The sequence below is a fragment of the Leptonychotes weddellii genome, chromosome 7 (assembly GCF_054177405.1).
Source record: "Leptonychotes weddellii isolate Sample4059 chromosome 7, ASM5417740v2, whole genome shotgun sequence".
In the NCBI taxonomy this organism is placed as follows: Eukaryota; Metazoa; Chordata; class Mammalia; order Carnivora; family Phocidae; genus Leptonychotes; species Leptonychotes weddellii.
In genome coordinates this window covers 473,227-489,925 of record NC_138375.1, presented here as the reverse complement: position 1 = coordinate 489,925, position 16,699 = coordinate 473,227, and the positions used below count along the sequence as shown (strand labels likewise).

Genomic DNA, 16,699 nt, shown 5'->3' with positions numbered 1-16,699 from the left:
AGCGTCGTCTCTCGTGGAGGAAGGACGGGGGCACGCTCTGTCGGCCGCAGGGGTGTGAGCGGACCGTCCTGGGACTCGGCCCTTGGCCAGGCGCCGCTCCCGTGGCGCTGACAGCAGCCACCCTGAGTGGGCACCCTCGCTGTATTGTCGATGCCCGGCTGCATGTTCCTTGACGCCCCTTTCCCAGGTGAACGGCGGGCTCTTCTTTCTCCACTTCCTAGTCCACTTGATTGCAGTTTCCATCGATCCGGCTGAAGCCAACGTGAGGTTCAAGAAGAACTACTCCAAGCCTGTGCCGACCTTCGACCGGTCCAGACATGCACACGTGATCCAGAACCAGTATTGCCACCTGTGTGAGGTCCCTGTGTGAGTGCCCGGGTGTGCGGGCAGGCGGTACCTCGGCCTCCCATCGGCTGGCTGGCACTGCTCTCCTTGGACAAGGAGCCGTGGGCCTCAGACGCACGGGCCCCCCCGCTCCAGACGCCCCTATCAGACCTCCGCCCGGGCTGGTCGCGGCTTCCGTGGGCGGCCTGGGAGGGAGGCCCGTGGCTCAGGGTGGGATCTGAGCCCAGCTTCCCAGCTCGATCCCTGGCACCATGTGGCAGGCATGGCCAGGGGAGGCCACCCCACCTAGGGCCTGGTCCTCCCGGCTGCCCGCCTCCCCCCCACAGGCGGGCGGGGGCTTCGACCCTGTCGTCCTCCTGCACACGCTGCCAACAGGCTGGTGGTCCTCAATTCTCCCTTCCCTTCCAGGAGCTCGAAGGCCAAACACTGTAGCACCTGCAACAAGTGTGTCTCTGGCTTTGACCACCACTGCAAATGGCTCAACAACTGTGTGGGGAGCAGGAATTACTGGTGAGGGGGGCAGGAGGGAGCTGGGGGGGAGGGGAGACCCAGGTGTGGGGGAGGGGAGAGCCAGGTGTGGGAGCAGGAATTACTGGTGAGGGGGAAGCTGGGGGGGAGGGGAGAGCCAGGTGTGGGGGCAGGGTGAGGAGTCCAGGGCCCCAAGAGAGGGCTTCTGCAGGCTGGGGGCCTCATGGGTGAGGGGGTGAGGGCCATGGCAGTGGGGGGTCACGTGCTGTCCTCTGTCCTCCTCGTGTGGTCTGGAGTCACCCCTGGATGTGTGAGGTCCAACCTGTGGGAAGGGGCGCGGGCTGAGCTGCCTCGTCCTTGACCCGCTGGCCTGGGCCCGGCCACATTCTCCCAGTGAGGCTGTCCGAGCACAGAGGATGGGGGCCCAGGCTGCACTGGGAGCGAGCATCCAGGCCTGGACAGACTCAGGTGCAGGGCCCCTGAGCATCGCCAGGACCCCACGGGCTGGGGCCTGGGCTCTGAGTGGCCAGGAGGGGCAGCAGAGCTTCCTGCACTCATTCGCACTGGCCCGCGCTGGCTGGTGACGCAGCCGCCAAGGGGCTCCCCTGCTTTCCCACCATCCCGTGGCAGATGTGCCGCGTGCACCCAGTCCTGGAGCTGGAAGACCATGTGAGAAATGCGCGGCTGGCTCAGGCCCGAAGAGGATCGCTGCTTTGAGCAGAAGGAAATACAAAGCTCTCATGATTAGAAAAACCCAATCAGCACTGGGGGACTGGGGGTGCCTGGGAGCCCCCGTCCCACCTCCTCCCTACAGAAGAGAAGCCCTGGGCTAGCGAGGGTGGGGCGGGCCGCCTCCTCACACTAGCAGGGCTCTCTTCTCCTCTGGATGCACCTCCTCAAGGCCTTGCTGCCGCGAGCTGGTCACCTTGAGGCCCAGTCAGCCGTCGGGGGACAGGGGAGGCCCTGCAGGACTGAGTGGGCCAGGCCCCACGGGGCACGCAGGGTGGAGCTCAGAGAGCCTGACGGGGCTCCAGGCACAGCAGGCTGAGGGGGTTCCCAGCAGGGCGAGAAGCCCCTCGACCGCAGGTGAGCCCCAGCAGCCGTCCTGGCAGCCACTGTGCAGGGTCAGCAGGAGGGAGCAGGTGCCTGGCACACAGCAAGGTGGGGGCTGTGTTCCTCGGAAGGAGCACGCAGAGGTGAGGCAGGGGTCAGGGTGAGCACAGGGCCGCCGTCTGTGTGCATCTGCCCCAGATTCCCTCTTGTCCCTTCGACCATCCAGCAGAAAAAGCAAGAGGGAGTGACTGCCTTTAAAAGACGGTTTGTCCAAAAAAGTGGGCAAAGCCTGACAAGCCAGCGAGCCAGGTCTTCACAGAGAAAGGGCTGGATTAGGTGCTGAGGTGCCCCAGATGCAGGAATCAGGGAAGGAAGCGATGCTTCGTGTCCTGAACGTCAGTTGGACAGGCTTTGGCCCCCACCCCATCGGGAATGCTGCCTCTTGCCAGGTGACAGCAGGACAGGACAGCCAAGGGGCTTCCAGCCTGGAGGGGCTCCCTGGGGACCAGAGCCAGGTGTGGGGCCAGGCCTGTGCCCCCTGCAGCTTGGGGACACACAGGAGGCTGGGCCTGTGTAGGATTGCGCAGGAGACGCACCTCGGGGGGCTTAGTGAGGGGCCACGATGCGACGGCCCTCGAGCCAGCAGCTCCCCAGGACCCCAGGGCCATGCTCCACATGCACCCGACCCTTTGGGAATGCTCACGTTTTAGCTCTCCACCTAAAGATGTGTGTAAAGAACCCTCAGGAAGTTCTGGAAAAGCATCATGGAATCAACTGAATTCCAGCTGAAGAAAACACGTTGAGATTGAAACTGTTGAAGGAGTGGCTTCCTTCAGCGTCACAACAGCAGAAAGCCTGGAGGAAGACCGTGCCGTGGGAGCATATTCCAAGAATTGCCGACCACAGTTTATTTTCTGGATGGATGGATCATTCTCTGGGTCTTCTGAGCCAGGCAAGGGGGCAGGAGTGATTTTGGTCTAATGCCAAAGCACAAGATGTCAATTGTGCCCAAAAGTGTGCCTGGCCCCAGGGAGGGTGTGTGGAGATGACCCACTGTGAGCTGTACCCGGCCAGGCACCTGTCATGGTGCCCCCTGGCCTCCCCGACCCAACCTGGCTTCAGTGCCCTTAATGCAGGGACAGCACCAGGACCCCCACCACGAGGAGGAACCGCCAAGTGCTCTTCCAGAGGGACTAGGCTTTGAGCTGGAACTGTCTTGCCTGCTTTCCATCCTGTCTACACTGCTGCACGCACACCCTGAAGTTTTCCTGAATGAGGAGACAAACGTGTTTTCCTTGGCCACTCAGAGCAAATGGTAGAATACAAGAAAATGCTTTCAAGCGTAAAAAGTACCTCAACGATCTGCAGATAATACTGGGGTTACTTGCTCTACCAGCTTTCGAAGTAGCAAATCCGTTACACCATAGTTAGGATACAAACAGAACAATAGAAAGAGTGAAATTAATTAAAAAAAAAAAAAACCATCCGATTCTGTTCAGTGGCAGTGGTCACGACCCCAACTCCAAGCTAAGAGCCACAAGGGCTCATTGTCCACAATTCTGTGACCGGGAGGGAGCCCCCGGTGAGCAGCGGCCGGAATGTGGGGGATCCGTGCCCGCCCGCCCCACGTGGCCCAGAGCCTCTGTGTCCCTCCCTGTGAGCCAGGGTGGCCCCTCCTCACAGGGGAGTTGTGGGGGTTGAAGGGGAGCACGTCTGTAAGCCATGAGGCACAGAAAACGGAGGTGCTATCAGGACGGCCGCAAACCAGCAGTGTCCCCTGGAGTGCTCCAAAGAGGCTCGAAGGACAGGAGACGGGAAGAAGGCTGGGTCTTGGGTTCGGGGCCGGGGACACCCCGCGCGGGTTGCCGCACTTCCGGGGCTGTGGGTCAGCCGGTCCTGAGCCCGGCTTACCTCTGCCTCTCCCGCAGGTACTTCTTCTTCTCCGTGGCCTCCGCCTCGGCCGGCCTGCTCTGCCTGATCATCATCCTGCTCTACATCTTCATCCAGTTCTTCATCAACCAGGAGGAGCTCCGCACGCACCCCTACTACAAAAGTACATGTGGCTCCTCTGTGGCCTTGTTTCCTCTTGGGTCACTCGCAGGTGTTAGCCTGTCCCTCCAGCCACCTCGGCGGTAAAGCCTTCCTTCTGGGGGGCGTCAGCCTGGCCTGCCCCCGGCTGGGTGAGCGACGTGGCTGGGCAGCAGCAGGTTCAGGGCCCGCGGGTGCTGGCTGCTCAGAGACCGTGCTCCCAGGTAGTGCCAGGCGTTGGAGGGGGCCCTCCGCCCCATCACCCTGCAGCTGGTCTGGGTGTGGAACAGGGACGGGTGGGAGGACAGGGCTGCCTGGGGACGGGTTCTGGCTGATGTGTGGCTGCAGGTCTCTGCTAAGTGGTGCAGGAGCCTGGCCTTGGGAACAGATGTGGGATTGGATGGGTCCTCAAAGTTATGACCATGATCTCACCCTTGGACCTGGGACTGTGACCTTATTTGGGGAAAGGGTCTTTACAGATGTGATTAAGGATCCTGAAAGGATCATAGGTTACCCGGGAGTGTGTGTGGAGGGGTGCTGGGTTCGTTGAGAATATCTGTATAAGAGACTGGAGGGACACGGCCACAGCCCAGGGGTGCCTGGAGGCCCAGGAGCTGGAAGATTGAGGACAGATCCTCCCCTACAGCCGTGGAGGGAGCTGGCCCTGCTACACCCTGACTTCCAGTCTCCATGTCTGTTGTTTAAACTGCCCAGTCTGTGGCCATCAGTCACAGCAGCCCCAGACACTGATGCAGGGAGGACTCCCGGGGACCGCCTCCTTTGTCTGTCCTGAGTGCCCAGGGACCTCAGCCCTTAGGGTGCAGAGCAAGGCTGCCTTTCTCAGCCCAGGCCTCTCTCCAGAGCACATCATGGCCCAGCACATAGAGCAGGAAAACAGAGGACCTTGTCGCTCAGCTCAGAATGTTCCAGGGACCCGCACTCGGCCCAGGCTCCAACATCGCTGTAAGGCCCAGCATCGGGCTCCAAAGCGGGTATGGACAGTGCCCTCCTCCCAGGAAAGTGAGCAGCCCGCAGAGCCAGTGATGATCTGCTGGTGGGACCGAGCCCCCACGCCTCCCTTCTCCGGAGCCTGCGCCATTGGAGGGGTCCCACTGCCGTGCAGCCTCTTCCTGGGGGGGCTGTGCCCTGTGCACCTTCACCCCGAGGCCCGCACAGCACGTTGTGGCATGGACTTTCTGACCTGCATCTGCTCTGAAATGCATCGGGTTATTTCTACGGTAAAAGGGAACAACAGGGGTCTCGTTGAGGCCAGGCCCCACTCAGAGGATGTGCACACAGCCAGCTGGAGGCCTCTGCCTGCCACCCCTCCTGACAGTCTCCACATGCAGCCTGAGCCAGAGGGCTAGCCGGAGCCGGCAGCCTCCAGAACAGTCAAGGCTGGGCACTGGGGCTTCCACGTGTAGGCCCACCCCACCACGTGGCTTCTCAATGCCCCTACACACTGCATCTGGTGAGCAGCGACCTCAGCACACCCCAGTGCCCAGAGCAGCACCTCTGTGCGTTTCCTGATGGCCTCCCGACATGGGCGTTAGCTGGGCCGGCACTGCTGTGCGCTGTGAGGACATAGGGCAGGGTGACCCTGGCCTCTCTCTGGGACTTGCAGGCTCTGGAACCACAGTGGGACCAGCTATACGTGAATGCCTGAAGACTGAGGCAATCTCCTGGGTTTGCTGTTCCAGAAGATTCCACGGGGCTGCTTAACCACAGTTCCCTGGGACACTTTGCTGTCATTGGTGGGAACTCATCGGAACATCACCAGCTAAAGGGACAAGCGTGCGGTCCGCCATCCCACGGTCCAGCCAGCCCCACGCACGCACGCGGCCACACAACACAGTGGGCCTGGCAGCCACCGTTCGGGGCGTCACATAAGGGACTGGAGTCAGGGCATTTCAGACGGAATTCTACCTCATGGGCCTGCCTGCAGATTCGTCAGTGCTCTTCTTACACTTAAGTTTGGGGCACAGAGGACCATGTTCTGGAATTGCCCCGAGGCGCTGGCTACAGCCTTCTGGTCCTCTGTGACAGTGGCTGGTTGAGAATGGGGAAGGTCCAGCAAGGACCAGCGAGGACCTGGCTGACGGGCAGGGTGGGTGTTGGGGCCAGGCAGGGGTCCAGGCTCTGGGACCTGGACACTTAGTTAACTTCCTCCAGCCCCATAAGGTGGGATTGTCAGGGGGCTGCAAGGGCACTTAGGTAGGGCAGGGCACACACCTGGGCAAGGAAGAAGAGCTCCCTTGAGCTGGTTTCCTTCTCCCACCACTGACCTCTGTCTCCCGAGGAGAGGTGCAGCCATGCCCCGGGTGCTGGACATGGTGCATGTCTCCCTTGCTTCCACAGAGGTCTCCAACAAGAACACTTGGATGCTCTTCCTCCCCCTTTTCCCTGTAAAGACAAAGACCCCAGTGGTCCTGGGCATTGGGGTGTTCGTGCTGCTGTTGGACATCGTCAGCCTCCTGCTGCTTGGGCACCTGCTTATCTTCCACCTCTACCTAAGTATGTGTCCCAGCCCCTTGAGTTCACATGTGTCCCAAGGCAGAAGACTGCTCAGCTGGCCCCTGCCAGAGTGAGCACAAAAGACAAATCACAGGATGGGAAGAGACACCCCTTGAGGGACAGCAGGGCTCGTTCTGTTCTGAGGCCTGCAGAGACCATGAGAGGGGTTTTCAGAACAAGTTAGAATGTTCAGAGATAAAGGAGCAGAATCTGAGGCAGGAACAGGGCACCTTGAAAAAAGAACAGGGAATTTGGAAAAGCACCAAATCCTAACAATGAGAAACAGTCAACCAGTGGCAGGGTATCTGCTAACCACACTCACCGCAGGGAGCCTGGTTTTCTGATGTCCACACAGCAGTGGCGCTGCAGGCTCCACTGCTCCCTGGCACGGGGGGTGAGGGCAGGACTTCTGCACCCCGTGAAGCCCTTCCTTGAATGTACCTTACTCCGTGTGGCCTCTGTGTGGGAGAGGGCAGCACCAGCGGGCTCTATGTGGCTGCTGGGCTGGTCTGTGCAGGCAGTGTCCTCATGTCCTCCGTGGAGCCAGGGCCAGATCGGCCCAGGCCCTTCCTAAAGCTTCTGCACACTGGCCGAGGGGGACAGGGGTACATTTGGGGACAGTGTCCCGGTCACAGCATTCATGATAGCCAGCAGGTGGCAAGTTGGGCAGGTCCAGAAGCCTGCTGCAGCCACTCAGGATGGTCGGATGCAAGACTGGAGAACAAGTCCACGGGACTCACGGCTACCTGGAGATCTGAGGAGAGGGACCAAAGGGCCCCAACTCAGGCACCCGGGAGGGTAGTGGTGCCATGGTCACTGTGGGGGTATGCACAGGAGACCCCTGGAAGGGAGAAGCACACCGAGCTTAGGGCTCAAGGTGTCGCTTATACGGGATTTGGACATCAAAGAACAGACTTCTAGAACAAAGTTGGGATATTAGCTCTTGTTAGAGTAAAATTCCCCTAAAATGTAGCTGCTTAAAACAACAGAGTTAGTGCCTCGCAGTTTCTGTGGGTCCCCCGGCCCTGCTCTTCCATCAGGTGCCAGGAGGGGCCGCGGTCTCATCCGATAGGGGAGGATCCACTTCTAGGCTCATCACCAGAGCAGTGGCAGGTCAGTTCCTGACCTCAGTTCCTTGTGAGTTGGTGGCCAGTGCCTCCTGCCGCTCCTTGTCATGCGGATGCTCCAACACAGAGCATCTTAGCATCTTTCAATGGGGCAGCTGGCTTCAGCTGAGCAGACAAGAGAGGGAGCAAGACAGAGCCAGCCTTTTGTAACCCAGTCATGGAAGTGACGCCCCATCACCTCTTCTGCAAGGCACTGGGGTCAGCCTGCTCTCTAGGGGATAGGACTACATGAAAGCCCTGACGTGGGGGGACTGCTGGGGGACACATCAGAAACTGCCAGCCACTGGATGCTTCATTCCGAAGCTTGGGAAAAGGACACCCAGACGAGTCTGCAGCACATGAGTAGGAGTGGGAACGTTGGTGAGGGCCAGATCTCCCGGGAAGACATGCAGATGTGGGAGTGCCAGCAGCAGGGGTGTGGGGAAAGCCACCTTCACACAAGCGGGAGAGAGAGCATCCCAAAGGGCAGTGGCCCCAAGCTCCTGTGTTAGAGCTGCTAAGGCTGGAGGGAACACGGTGGACCCTCCCTCAGTGTACACTGTGCTCTGGCTCAACCGCATCTCCTCTTGTTACCGTCAGATGATGAGTGTGAGCTCTGGGAAACACACAGTTGTGCTTACCGTCTGATGGTGATGGTAGCTGTGCAAATCCATGCAAAAGAGTGAGTGTTTTCACTAGCATGTAACCAAGTGCAAGTTTATACCCTCCAACAGATAACAGATTCTGAGGGAGTGTGAAGAATGCAGTAAGAACCAGGTGGAGTTAATTGAGAGAGAGAAGCCAAAGCAAACAAAAACAAAAGCGCTTGTACAAACCACCCAGGGAAGGGGATGGGCTGCGTTCTGCAGGAGCTCACTCCACCTGGGAAGAAGCCTCTGAGGGCTCCACGGGGGTGTGTGGAGTGGCCCCCCCTCCGTCTGCTCCTCGAACTGCAAATAGGCTTCTGTGGGTGGCCTTCTCACTTTCCAGAAATAATTAGAAGCCATCTGTCCTCATGTTTGTTAGTTTTAGGAAAAGAGAAATGGGAAGTTGGGCGCCTCCACTGAAGCACACGGCTGAAACAGGCACAGAACCCATTTCATGAATAGTGCTGTCCACTGGGAGGTCTCAGATGCTCTTTCAGTGACCTGGGGTGCTGCTACCACGATGCTGGAGCCAGTGGCTCAGCCCAGCTGAGCTGGGCACAGCCTTCAGTGTAGGTCCATGTTGACTTTGCAGGCCTGGGAGGCAGGCAGGGCAGCTGTTCCTGGGGTGGGGGGCCTCAGGCCTTGGGGGTGTGAGGAGCTGCTGTCTGCTACCCACAGGCCAGATGGGCTCTGGTGTGGCCATCAGCAGCGCCCCAGTGCTCCAGGTTAGGAAGCAGCTCCCAGCACCCTGGGGGGGAGCTCTGGAAGGCCGGGTTGTGGCACGCAGGCCGCTCTGCTTGCGTAATTGCTTGTTTCCTCCTCTCTCCTGTCTAGTGGCCAAGAAGTTGAGCACATTTGATTACATGACACAGGGCCGCCAGCAACAGACTCCAAAAGCTTCAGCAGAAAAGGAAGAGCTGTCCCTCCAAATAGGATTCCCACAGGTACCAGGTGTCCCTCTGCTTCACCATTCATATTATCTAGGCCTGGGACAATGCCCAGGGTCACCTTGCAGCTGGGACTTCTCAACCACAATCCTTTGTTTCTATGTTGGCACAGTCCTCTGAGTCTGTGTCTGTGTGTATATGTGAGCCTGCATGGTGTGAGATGCAGTGCATGTGTGGTTGTGTGTGTATGTGTGTTTGGTGTGAGATGCAGTGCATGTATGGTTGTGTGTGTATGTGTGTTTGGAGTGATGCAGTGTATGCTTGTGTGTGTGACTGTATGAGTGTGCATGATGTGTGTGATTCAGTGCATGTGTGTGTGGTTGTGTGTGCATATGTGTGTGATACAGTATGTGTATATGTGTTGTGTGTGATGCAGTATGTGCATGTGCGTGGTGTGTACAATGCAGTGCATGTGTGTGTGTTTGGTGTGTGCTGTGCATGTGTGTTATATCATTTCTACATTCACTATCTATAAAATCAAGCCAGCGGGGCTGACTCCTTTTAGGCCCACATATTTCCACAGCTGCTTCTCATCAAAATTAAAAACATTTGCTTTTCAAAAGGTCACCATTAAGAAAATGAAAATATAAGCCACAGGCATAAATGAAATACTTATAAATCATACACTTGTGTCCAGAAAATATAAAGAACTTTCAAAATTCAATTATAAGAAAATGACCCAGTGCTTTAATTTTTTTTTAAAGATTTTATTTATTTGGCAGAGAGAGATACAGCGAGAGAGGGAACACAAGCAGGGGGAGTGGGGGAGGGAGAAGCAGGCTTCCCGCGGAGCAGGGAGCCCGATGCGGGGCTCGATCCCAGGACCCTGGGACCATGACCTGAGCCGAAGGCAGACGCTTAACGACTGAGCCACCCAGGCGCCCCAAAGTGCTTTAATTTTTTAAATGGGCAAAAGATTTGAACCAACTATTCTCCAAGGAGGGTCTGTGGGTGGCAAATAAGCACACAAAAGATGGTCAATGTCATTTACCATTAAGAAAACACAAAACCACAGTAAGATACCATTACACACCCACTGGAATGCCTGTCATCAGAAGGATGAACAGTAACAAGTGTTGGTGAAGCTGTAGAGATAGAAGTCTCATACATTGCTATTGGGGAGATCCAATTAGATCACTTTGATAAGAAGTTTGGCATTTTCTTAAAAAGTAAAATCTAGGGATGCCCGGGTGGCTCAGTCGGTTAAGCAGTGGCCTTCGGCTCAGGTCACAATCCCAGGGTCCTGGGATGGAGCTCCTCATCAGGCTTCCTGCTCGTAGGGGAGCCTGCTTCTCCCTCTCCCTCTGTCACTCACCCTGCTTGTGCTCTCTCTCTGTCAAATAAATAAATAAAACCTTTTTTAAAAAGTAAAATCTATACTGGCCATTTAAGTGGGCAATCCCACTCCCAGTTTCTTACCTAATAGAAGTGAAAACACGGGTATTCCTGTAACAAGGGTGCTATCCCCCAGTGAGATCATTTCCCAGGACCCAGGAGACTCTGAGGTACCATTACTCAAAATTAACTAATAACTGACTTGAATTTTGTATAATAAGTTCACTGTCAACAGTTTTTTTCACTTTATGAATTTTTATCCCCCGCAGCAAGCAGGTGATGACCAGAGTTCATCTGTACACAGGTAAGTTTGTAAGCTTACTAGAGTTGTTTTATCTGTTTGAAAAATACTATATGCTCTTAAGAGTCTTGCTTTAAAAAGTCTTCTTTACTCCAAGGTTATACAGATATCCTCCATATTCCTTGCTAATATTTTCATCATTTTTATTCACGTTCTTTGTATTTTGGTTTCCAAGCTATCCTGAATTTGTTTTTGTGTTCACGAAGACAGGGCTTAATTACCCTAGCCAGCTCCAAGGGCATGGTGCGCCCTGCTCCCCTGGGAGACCCTCTTCCGGGCGCGCCCGCCCTGAACGTCCGGCAGGTGAAACACCCCCCCTTGGCATTTTTAAATTTTTCATTGCTCTTGACAGTTCTTTCACGTTTTTATCTTTCCATGTAAGCTCTAAAATCCTTTTGTGCAGCTCCAAGACACGCAGAGTTCGAAGCGGAATTACATTAAACATTCCCTTGACATGGGAGGGAGCGAGGCCACGGGGTCACAGCTCCACGCCCCGAACCGCCCCGGAAGTCGGTCTCCCCCGGGGGAGCGGGCCGGAAGTGCCGCCGCACGCTCCGAGGTGTACGCGGAACTTGGTCCTGCGCGGAAACCTGTGCGGGGCGGCTTTCGCGTTCGGGCGGAGTGGGGCGGGGAGAACGGACCGCGCCCGCTCACGCACGACCAGGTGTCTAGCGGGGAAGGAGCGTTCGCTCCAAATATCCCGCTTCTTCCTTCTGCATTTGTTTCCTTAGACACCGGGTAGCGATACTGCTGCGAAAACCCGGGTCCTTTAGAGTTTCACTTGAAGCATCGCCTCGCTGTGGTCCTTTACGTACAATCTGAGCACATTCCCTCGCCCTGTCCAGCTGGGTGCGAGCCGCCTCCAGAAACAACCGAGACTACACCCGGTTTCGGACAGTCGGTGCAGACGCAGCGCACGGGCTGGGGACCTGCAGAAGGGGTGCGCGGCCGCGCAGGGGCCCGGGGACCCGCAGAAGTCCCGGGGTGGACGCGTCCCAGGGGCAGGAGACGCAGAAGTCCGGTGCGACGCAGCACAGGGCTGGGGACCTGAAGAAGTGCAGGTGTGCAAGCCAGACAAGGGCTGGGGACCTGCAGTCACTCGCAGCACCTCGCGCTGCAGCCACTTCTGGCGCTCTGAGTAGTGTCTTCCAAGTTCCATTTTTAATATTCTTTTGTGAGTTATACACACACTGCTTTGTTTTTTATAAAATTATCATATTGTGCAACTCTTTAAAAGCCCTTTTAAAAAATTCCATATACCTTCCACATTGTTAAAAGAAAAAGAAACATGATTTTTATGAATAGAAGTTATTCTGTCGTTGGGAGGAACCATATTCCTCATTTCTGGAATATTTATTTTCAATTTAGTGTTGTCTTCTCCAACAGGAAAATGAGCTAACTTTCACTGTTGAAAGGCCCGTTGTTGAAGTGTAGTACAAACCTCTGGGTGCGCTGGGCAGTAGGGAACAGTGGCCTTTCTTTATTGCACAAGTGTCCCTAGGGGAACCTGATAGCCGGAGAGTCCACTGCCTGGACACTCACAGCCTTATATTTCAGGCAAAGCCTGCTATAGCATGTCAGGGTCTCAATTCCTAGAGATCAAGGAATATGTTTAAATCACTTGACAGGATATCAATCCAAAGAAGAAACCTTCACTCAGTAAGTGCCCCTGGAGTGAGATGATGTTAATCACCGGTATATTTTAGGGCAGAACTTTGTGAAGGACTTTCTCAAGTGCTTCTCTCTAACAGTAGTTATCAGACCAGTTTATTGGGAGTATTTCTTCTGGACTGTTTAACTGCTATGGAGGTAGGATCATATGTATAAAGACTTCTCTTGCCTAATTTCACAGGTGTTCCACTCAGTTAATGTCCATCAAGTGGTTTGTATCAATTTTCTGTTGCTACAGGGCAATTCCCACAAATTTAGTGTCTTGAAACAAGACTCATTATCTGAAAGTGTGCATGGGTCACATGCCTGGGCAAGTACAGCTGGGTCCCTTCCCGGTGCCTCTCAAGGCACAGTCACGGTTCACCAGGTCAGCTTTCCTTTCCGGAGGTAATGGGGAAGAATCTGCTTCTAGGCTGATTCAGAATGCTGATAGAATTGTTGCTTTCCCACACTTGCCACATTGCCCCTCGGTCTCTAAGTCGGTCACTGTGGGTCTAGTCTTCTCATACTTCAGATCTCTTGGACCTCCTCCTCTTCCTCATTTCTCAAATTTTAAAGGTTCGTGTGGTTGCATTGGACCTACTTGGATAATCAAGGACAATCCTGCATTCATTTCCTACAGCTGCTGCAAGAAATGAGCACGGAATGCCTTGGGCTCCGAGGCCCATGACTTTGTCCACTTGTAACCAAGCCTGCTGCCCCCACAGGCTCGTGAAGGTGGGGGTCCATGGTGGGGTGCCACAGCAGGAGGAGCGCCTCTGTGGCCTCCCACTGGCAAGCGGGTGTAGACCTTTCCCAGAGGAGCTCCTGCAGGGTGTCTCACATTGTGCAGTCAACCCAGGAGCACACAGACAACATCCCAGGAGCTGTTGGCTCTGAGGTTCTGCAGGCGAGGGCATCACAGTAATGGCGAGTGAATGGCGCTTGGCAGCCATCAGCAGGGCTCTCTCAGCTTACTGCCCAATGCAGGGCCCTTCTTTGCTGATAGGAGTCTTTCCTTCCTTTTGCCCCATCCCTGCAGAGAGAAGCACAAGGAGCCCCAGCCACTCCGGAAGTGCCCAAGTCTCTGTTCCACCACTGCCTTCCACCCAGAGAGCTCCTTGATGCTAGTGGTGAGCTCAGAGCCACAGGACATGTGTGCTGAATCTAGGATGAGAGCCAAATGGAGGTTCTCAGGCTCCCCCAGGAACGAGGACAGAAAATGCTTGGAATGGCTTGTTTGACTGATCTGAAGCATTTACTTGGTCCTCAGGGGTGCTACTCATATGGAAACAAAGTGGGGGAGGGGAGTAGAAGAAAAAGTGAGGGACAGAAAATATTCTTAACTGTGGGGCTTGTATTGTATGTGTGTGTGTGAGAGAGAGAGAGAGAGAGAGATGCAGTAGAAAAATGGGCTTACTAAAACTGAGCGATATATGTGTGCTTTAATGAAAGATACTTATGTCTGCACTCAACGGGCTTTGAGGTGCACCAGAAAATAAAATGATAGGTGGATAATCATATGGTAAAAAAAAAAAAACACTGCCAAACTTTAACAATGATAGAATCTAGGTGTCGAGTTTAGGCTTTCTTGTACAATCCTTTCAACTTTTCTGGATGTTTGAAATTCTTCATTAAAAAAGTGTTAGGGACTCACTGTAAGAAACAGACGTGGAGTAAGCCTCAGGGCTGCCTCCTTTTGGACCCACTTTCTGCAGCTGTCTGGGAGTTTCTGGTGGGTTATTTTAAAGCAGGGCTTGTGACTATGCTGACTTTTGAAGATCACAGGTGACTTTATATTCTCTGTGGGAGGAGTTCCATCTCACCAAAGTCCCTGCAGGGCATCAGAGGGAGGGCTCCTTGCAATAATTTAGAAGTAGGAAGTGGTTGGTACCCACCTTTAGTAACAGTGATATTGTCAGCAAAATCATTTTCCTTGCTTGCAACTTGGAAGTTTGGAGACACATTTAGTGGAAACCATCATGCCTCCAACCTCTCCCTACCCCAGACTCAGCCACTAAAAGGCGACCCTCACTCCAAGCCATGAGCAGATGGCCACAGACTTTTCTTTGCTGCCATTAAAACCAGGGTGACCCTATGTCCCAATTTGCCTGGGACAGTCCCATGTGACACCTGCTACCAGCCCTGTCCATGTGCCTGCCACTGTGACAGACACTTGTCTTTGACCATTATGTTAAATCCTGCTAAGGATGCTCCCAGACACAGCTTTATAGTTTCTGTTTGGTGTCCACCAGGGTGGAATCAGGCCAAGCTCACCTCCTAAATGAACATAGATATTTAAGACTCTGAGAGAAGATACTTTGTTCTGTCCCACACCTAGCAGGACAAATTCTTGTCAGTATTCAAGAACATAGAATACCAAATATGCACAATGATTTTTAATGCAAAAGCAGTAACATTATAGGCTTGGGTCTCTTAAATTTTTCTATACTTAAAACGTTCCAGGGTTGAAACATGCTTTCTTAAGAAAGGGAGTGATCATTCTACTTAGCTGACATGAATTACCAAAACTGATTACAAAAGAAATCGAAAGTTTGAATAGACATATAACAAACAAAGACAACCACTAATTAAATTTCTCACAAAGATCCCAGGTGATCTTTGTGAATTGATGGTTTCATTGATAAATTCTACCTGATATTTTAAAGAAAAGAACAGCAGTCATGCACATCCTTTCAGGAATAGAGACGGAAGTCGCATTTCCCACCTCACTGTGTGGAGTCAGTGCATGACACCCACCCCAGACAAGGCCATCCCAAAGAGGAATACATGAGCTGATATCATTCATGAATACAGAGGCAAATATCATTAACAAAATATTAGCAGACCAAATGTAATTACAGAGAAACAGTATTATTACACCATGATTGAGTGAGGTTTATTCCAGGAATGCAAGATTGGTTTAACATCTGGAAATAAATTAATGTAATCACCAAATTAATAAAACAAAGAACATTAAACATATGAGCACATTAGTCAAACAGAAAAAACCATTTGACGTGATAACACATCTATATATGACAAAAACAATTGCACATCCTGGGGCATGGGGAACACCCTCAATCTGATAAGCAGCACCTAATGAGACTTACCACTAATTCACACTTAATTCATTCTGAATACTTTCCCCTAAGATTGGGACAAAAGCAAGAATGTCCACTTCAAACTTCTATTTGACATTTCACTCAAGTTCCAGCCAGTGCAACACAGCAAGAAATATAAATTAAAGATATAGATTTGAAAATGAAACTGTATTTATTTGCAGGAAACATGCTTCTAACAAATCTGTAAAAAAAATCTGGTAGAAATAATAAGACAGCTCAATAAGGTGGTAGGATACAAAATCAATATAAAAACCTCAATTATATTTCTGTATACTGGCAAAGAAGAATCTGAAAATGATATTAAGAAAACCATTCCATTTGCAATAGCTTTGAAAATAATAAAATAATAAAACAAGTGCCAAATCTGTATACTTAAATCTACGAAGTATTGAGAGAGATTAAATGCAATCTAAATAAATGGAAAGATTTAGAATACTCATGGACTGGAGCACAAAATATTGTCATGATAGCAAATTTCCCCTAAATTGATCTATAGACTTACCATGATCTGTACTGAATTTCCAGCAAGCTTTTTTTTTTTAAGGAAATAACAAGCCAATCCTAAAATATATATAGAAATTCAGAGGACCTAGAGCGACCAAAATAATTTAGAAAAAGAAGCAGCAAATTGGAGGACTTACACAACCTGCCTTAAAAATTTATGATCAAGCTACAGTAATCAGGGCAGTGCGGGACTGGAAGAAGATAGACCATACAGATCAGTGGAACAGAGTAGAAACTCCAGAAATAAAACCTGAGCAGCGGATGTTAAACAGAGGTGCACAGGACAATTCAACGGGGAGAGAAATGAGAGTATTTTTAATAAAGGTGCTGAAACAATTGGATAACTATATCCAAAAAAAGAACTTAATACCCTACTTCACACCATACACAAAAAAAAATAACTCAAAATCAATCATAGACCTGAATTTAAGAGTTAAAATATAACACTTTAGGAAGAAAACAGAATAAGATCTTTGTGACCTTGAGTTAGGCAAAGTTTTCTTTAACATGATACCAAAACACTATTAAGGGAAAAAAATGAAAAATTGGACTCCATAAGAAATAAAGCATTTGGTCTTCAAAAGTCACCATTACAAAAATAGAAACTATAAGTCACAAGCTGGAATAAATATCTGCAAACCATGTACTTATATCCAGAATATATAAAGAACTCTCA

General features: G+C 52.4%; 1 protein-coding gene across 4 annotated transcripts in view; it reads left to right on the top strand.

The window, feature by feature from the left end:
* LOC102726438 (uncharacterized) overlaps positions 1-16,699 on the top strand; it is a 41,452-nt gene that overhangs the window by 6,351 nt on the left and 18,402 nt on the right. For 3 of the 4 annotated variants that reach the window (XM_081825836.1, XM_081825838.1, XM_081825835.1), the window contains exons 2-8: positions 188-366; positions 754-855; positions 3,795-3,919; positions 6,253-6,408; positions 8,996-9,105; positions 10,713-10,747; positions 13,437-13,527. In XM_081825836.1, the coding sequence (XP_081681962.1) occupies positions 188-366; positions 754-855; positions 3,795-3,919; positions 6,253-6,408; positions 8,996-9,105; positions 10,713-10,747; positions 13,437-13,527 (798 nt within the window). The remainder of the gene's footprint in view (positions 1-187; positions 367-753; positions 856-3,794; positions 3,920-6,252; positions 6,409-8,995; positions 9,106-10,712; positions 10,748-13,436; positions 13,528-16,699) is intronic. The other variant, XM_081825837.1, reaches the window with a different exon arrangement.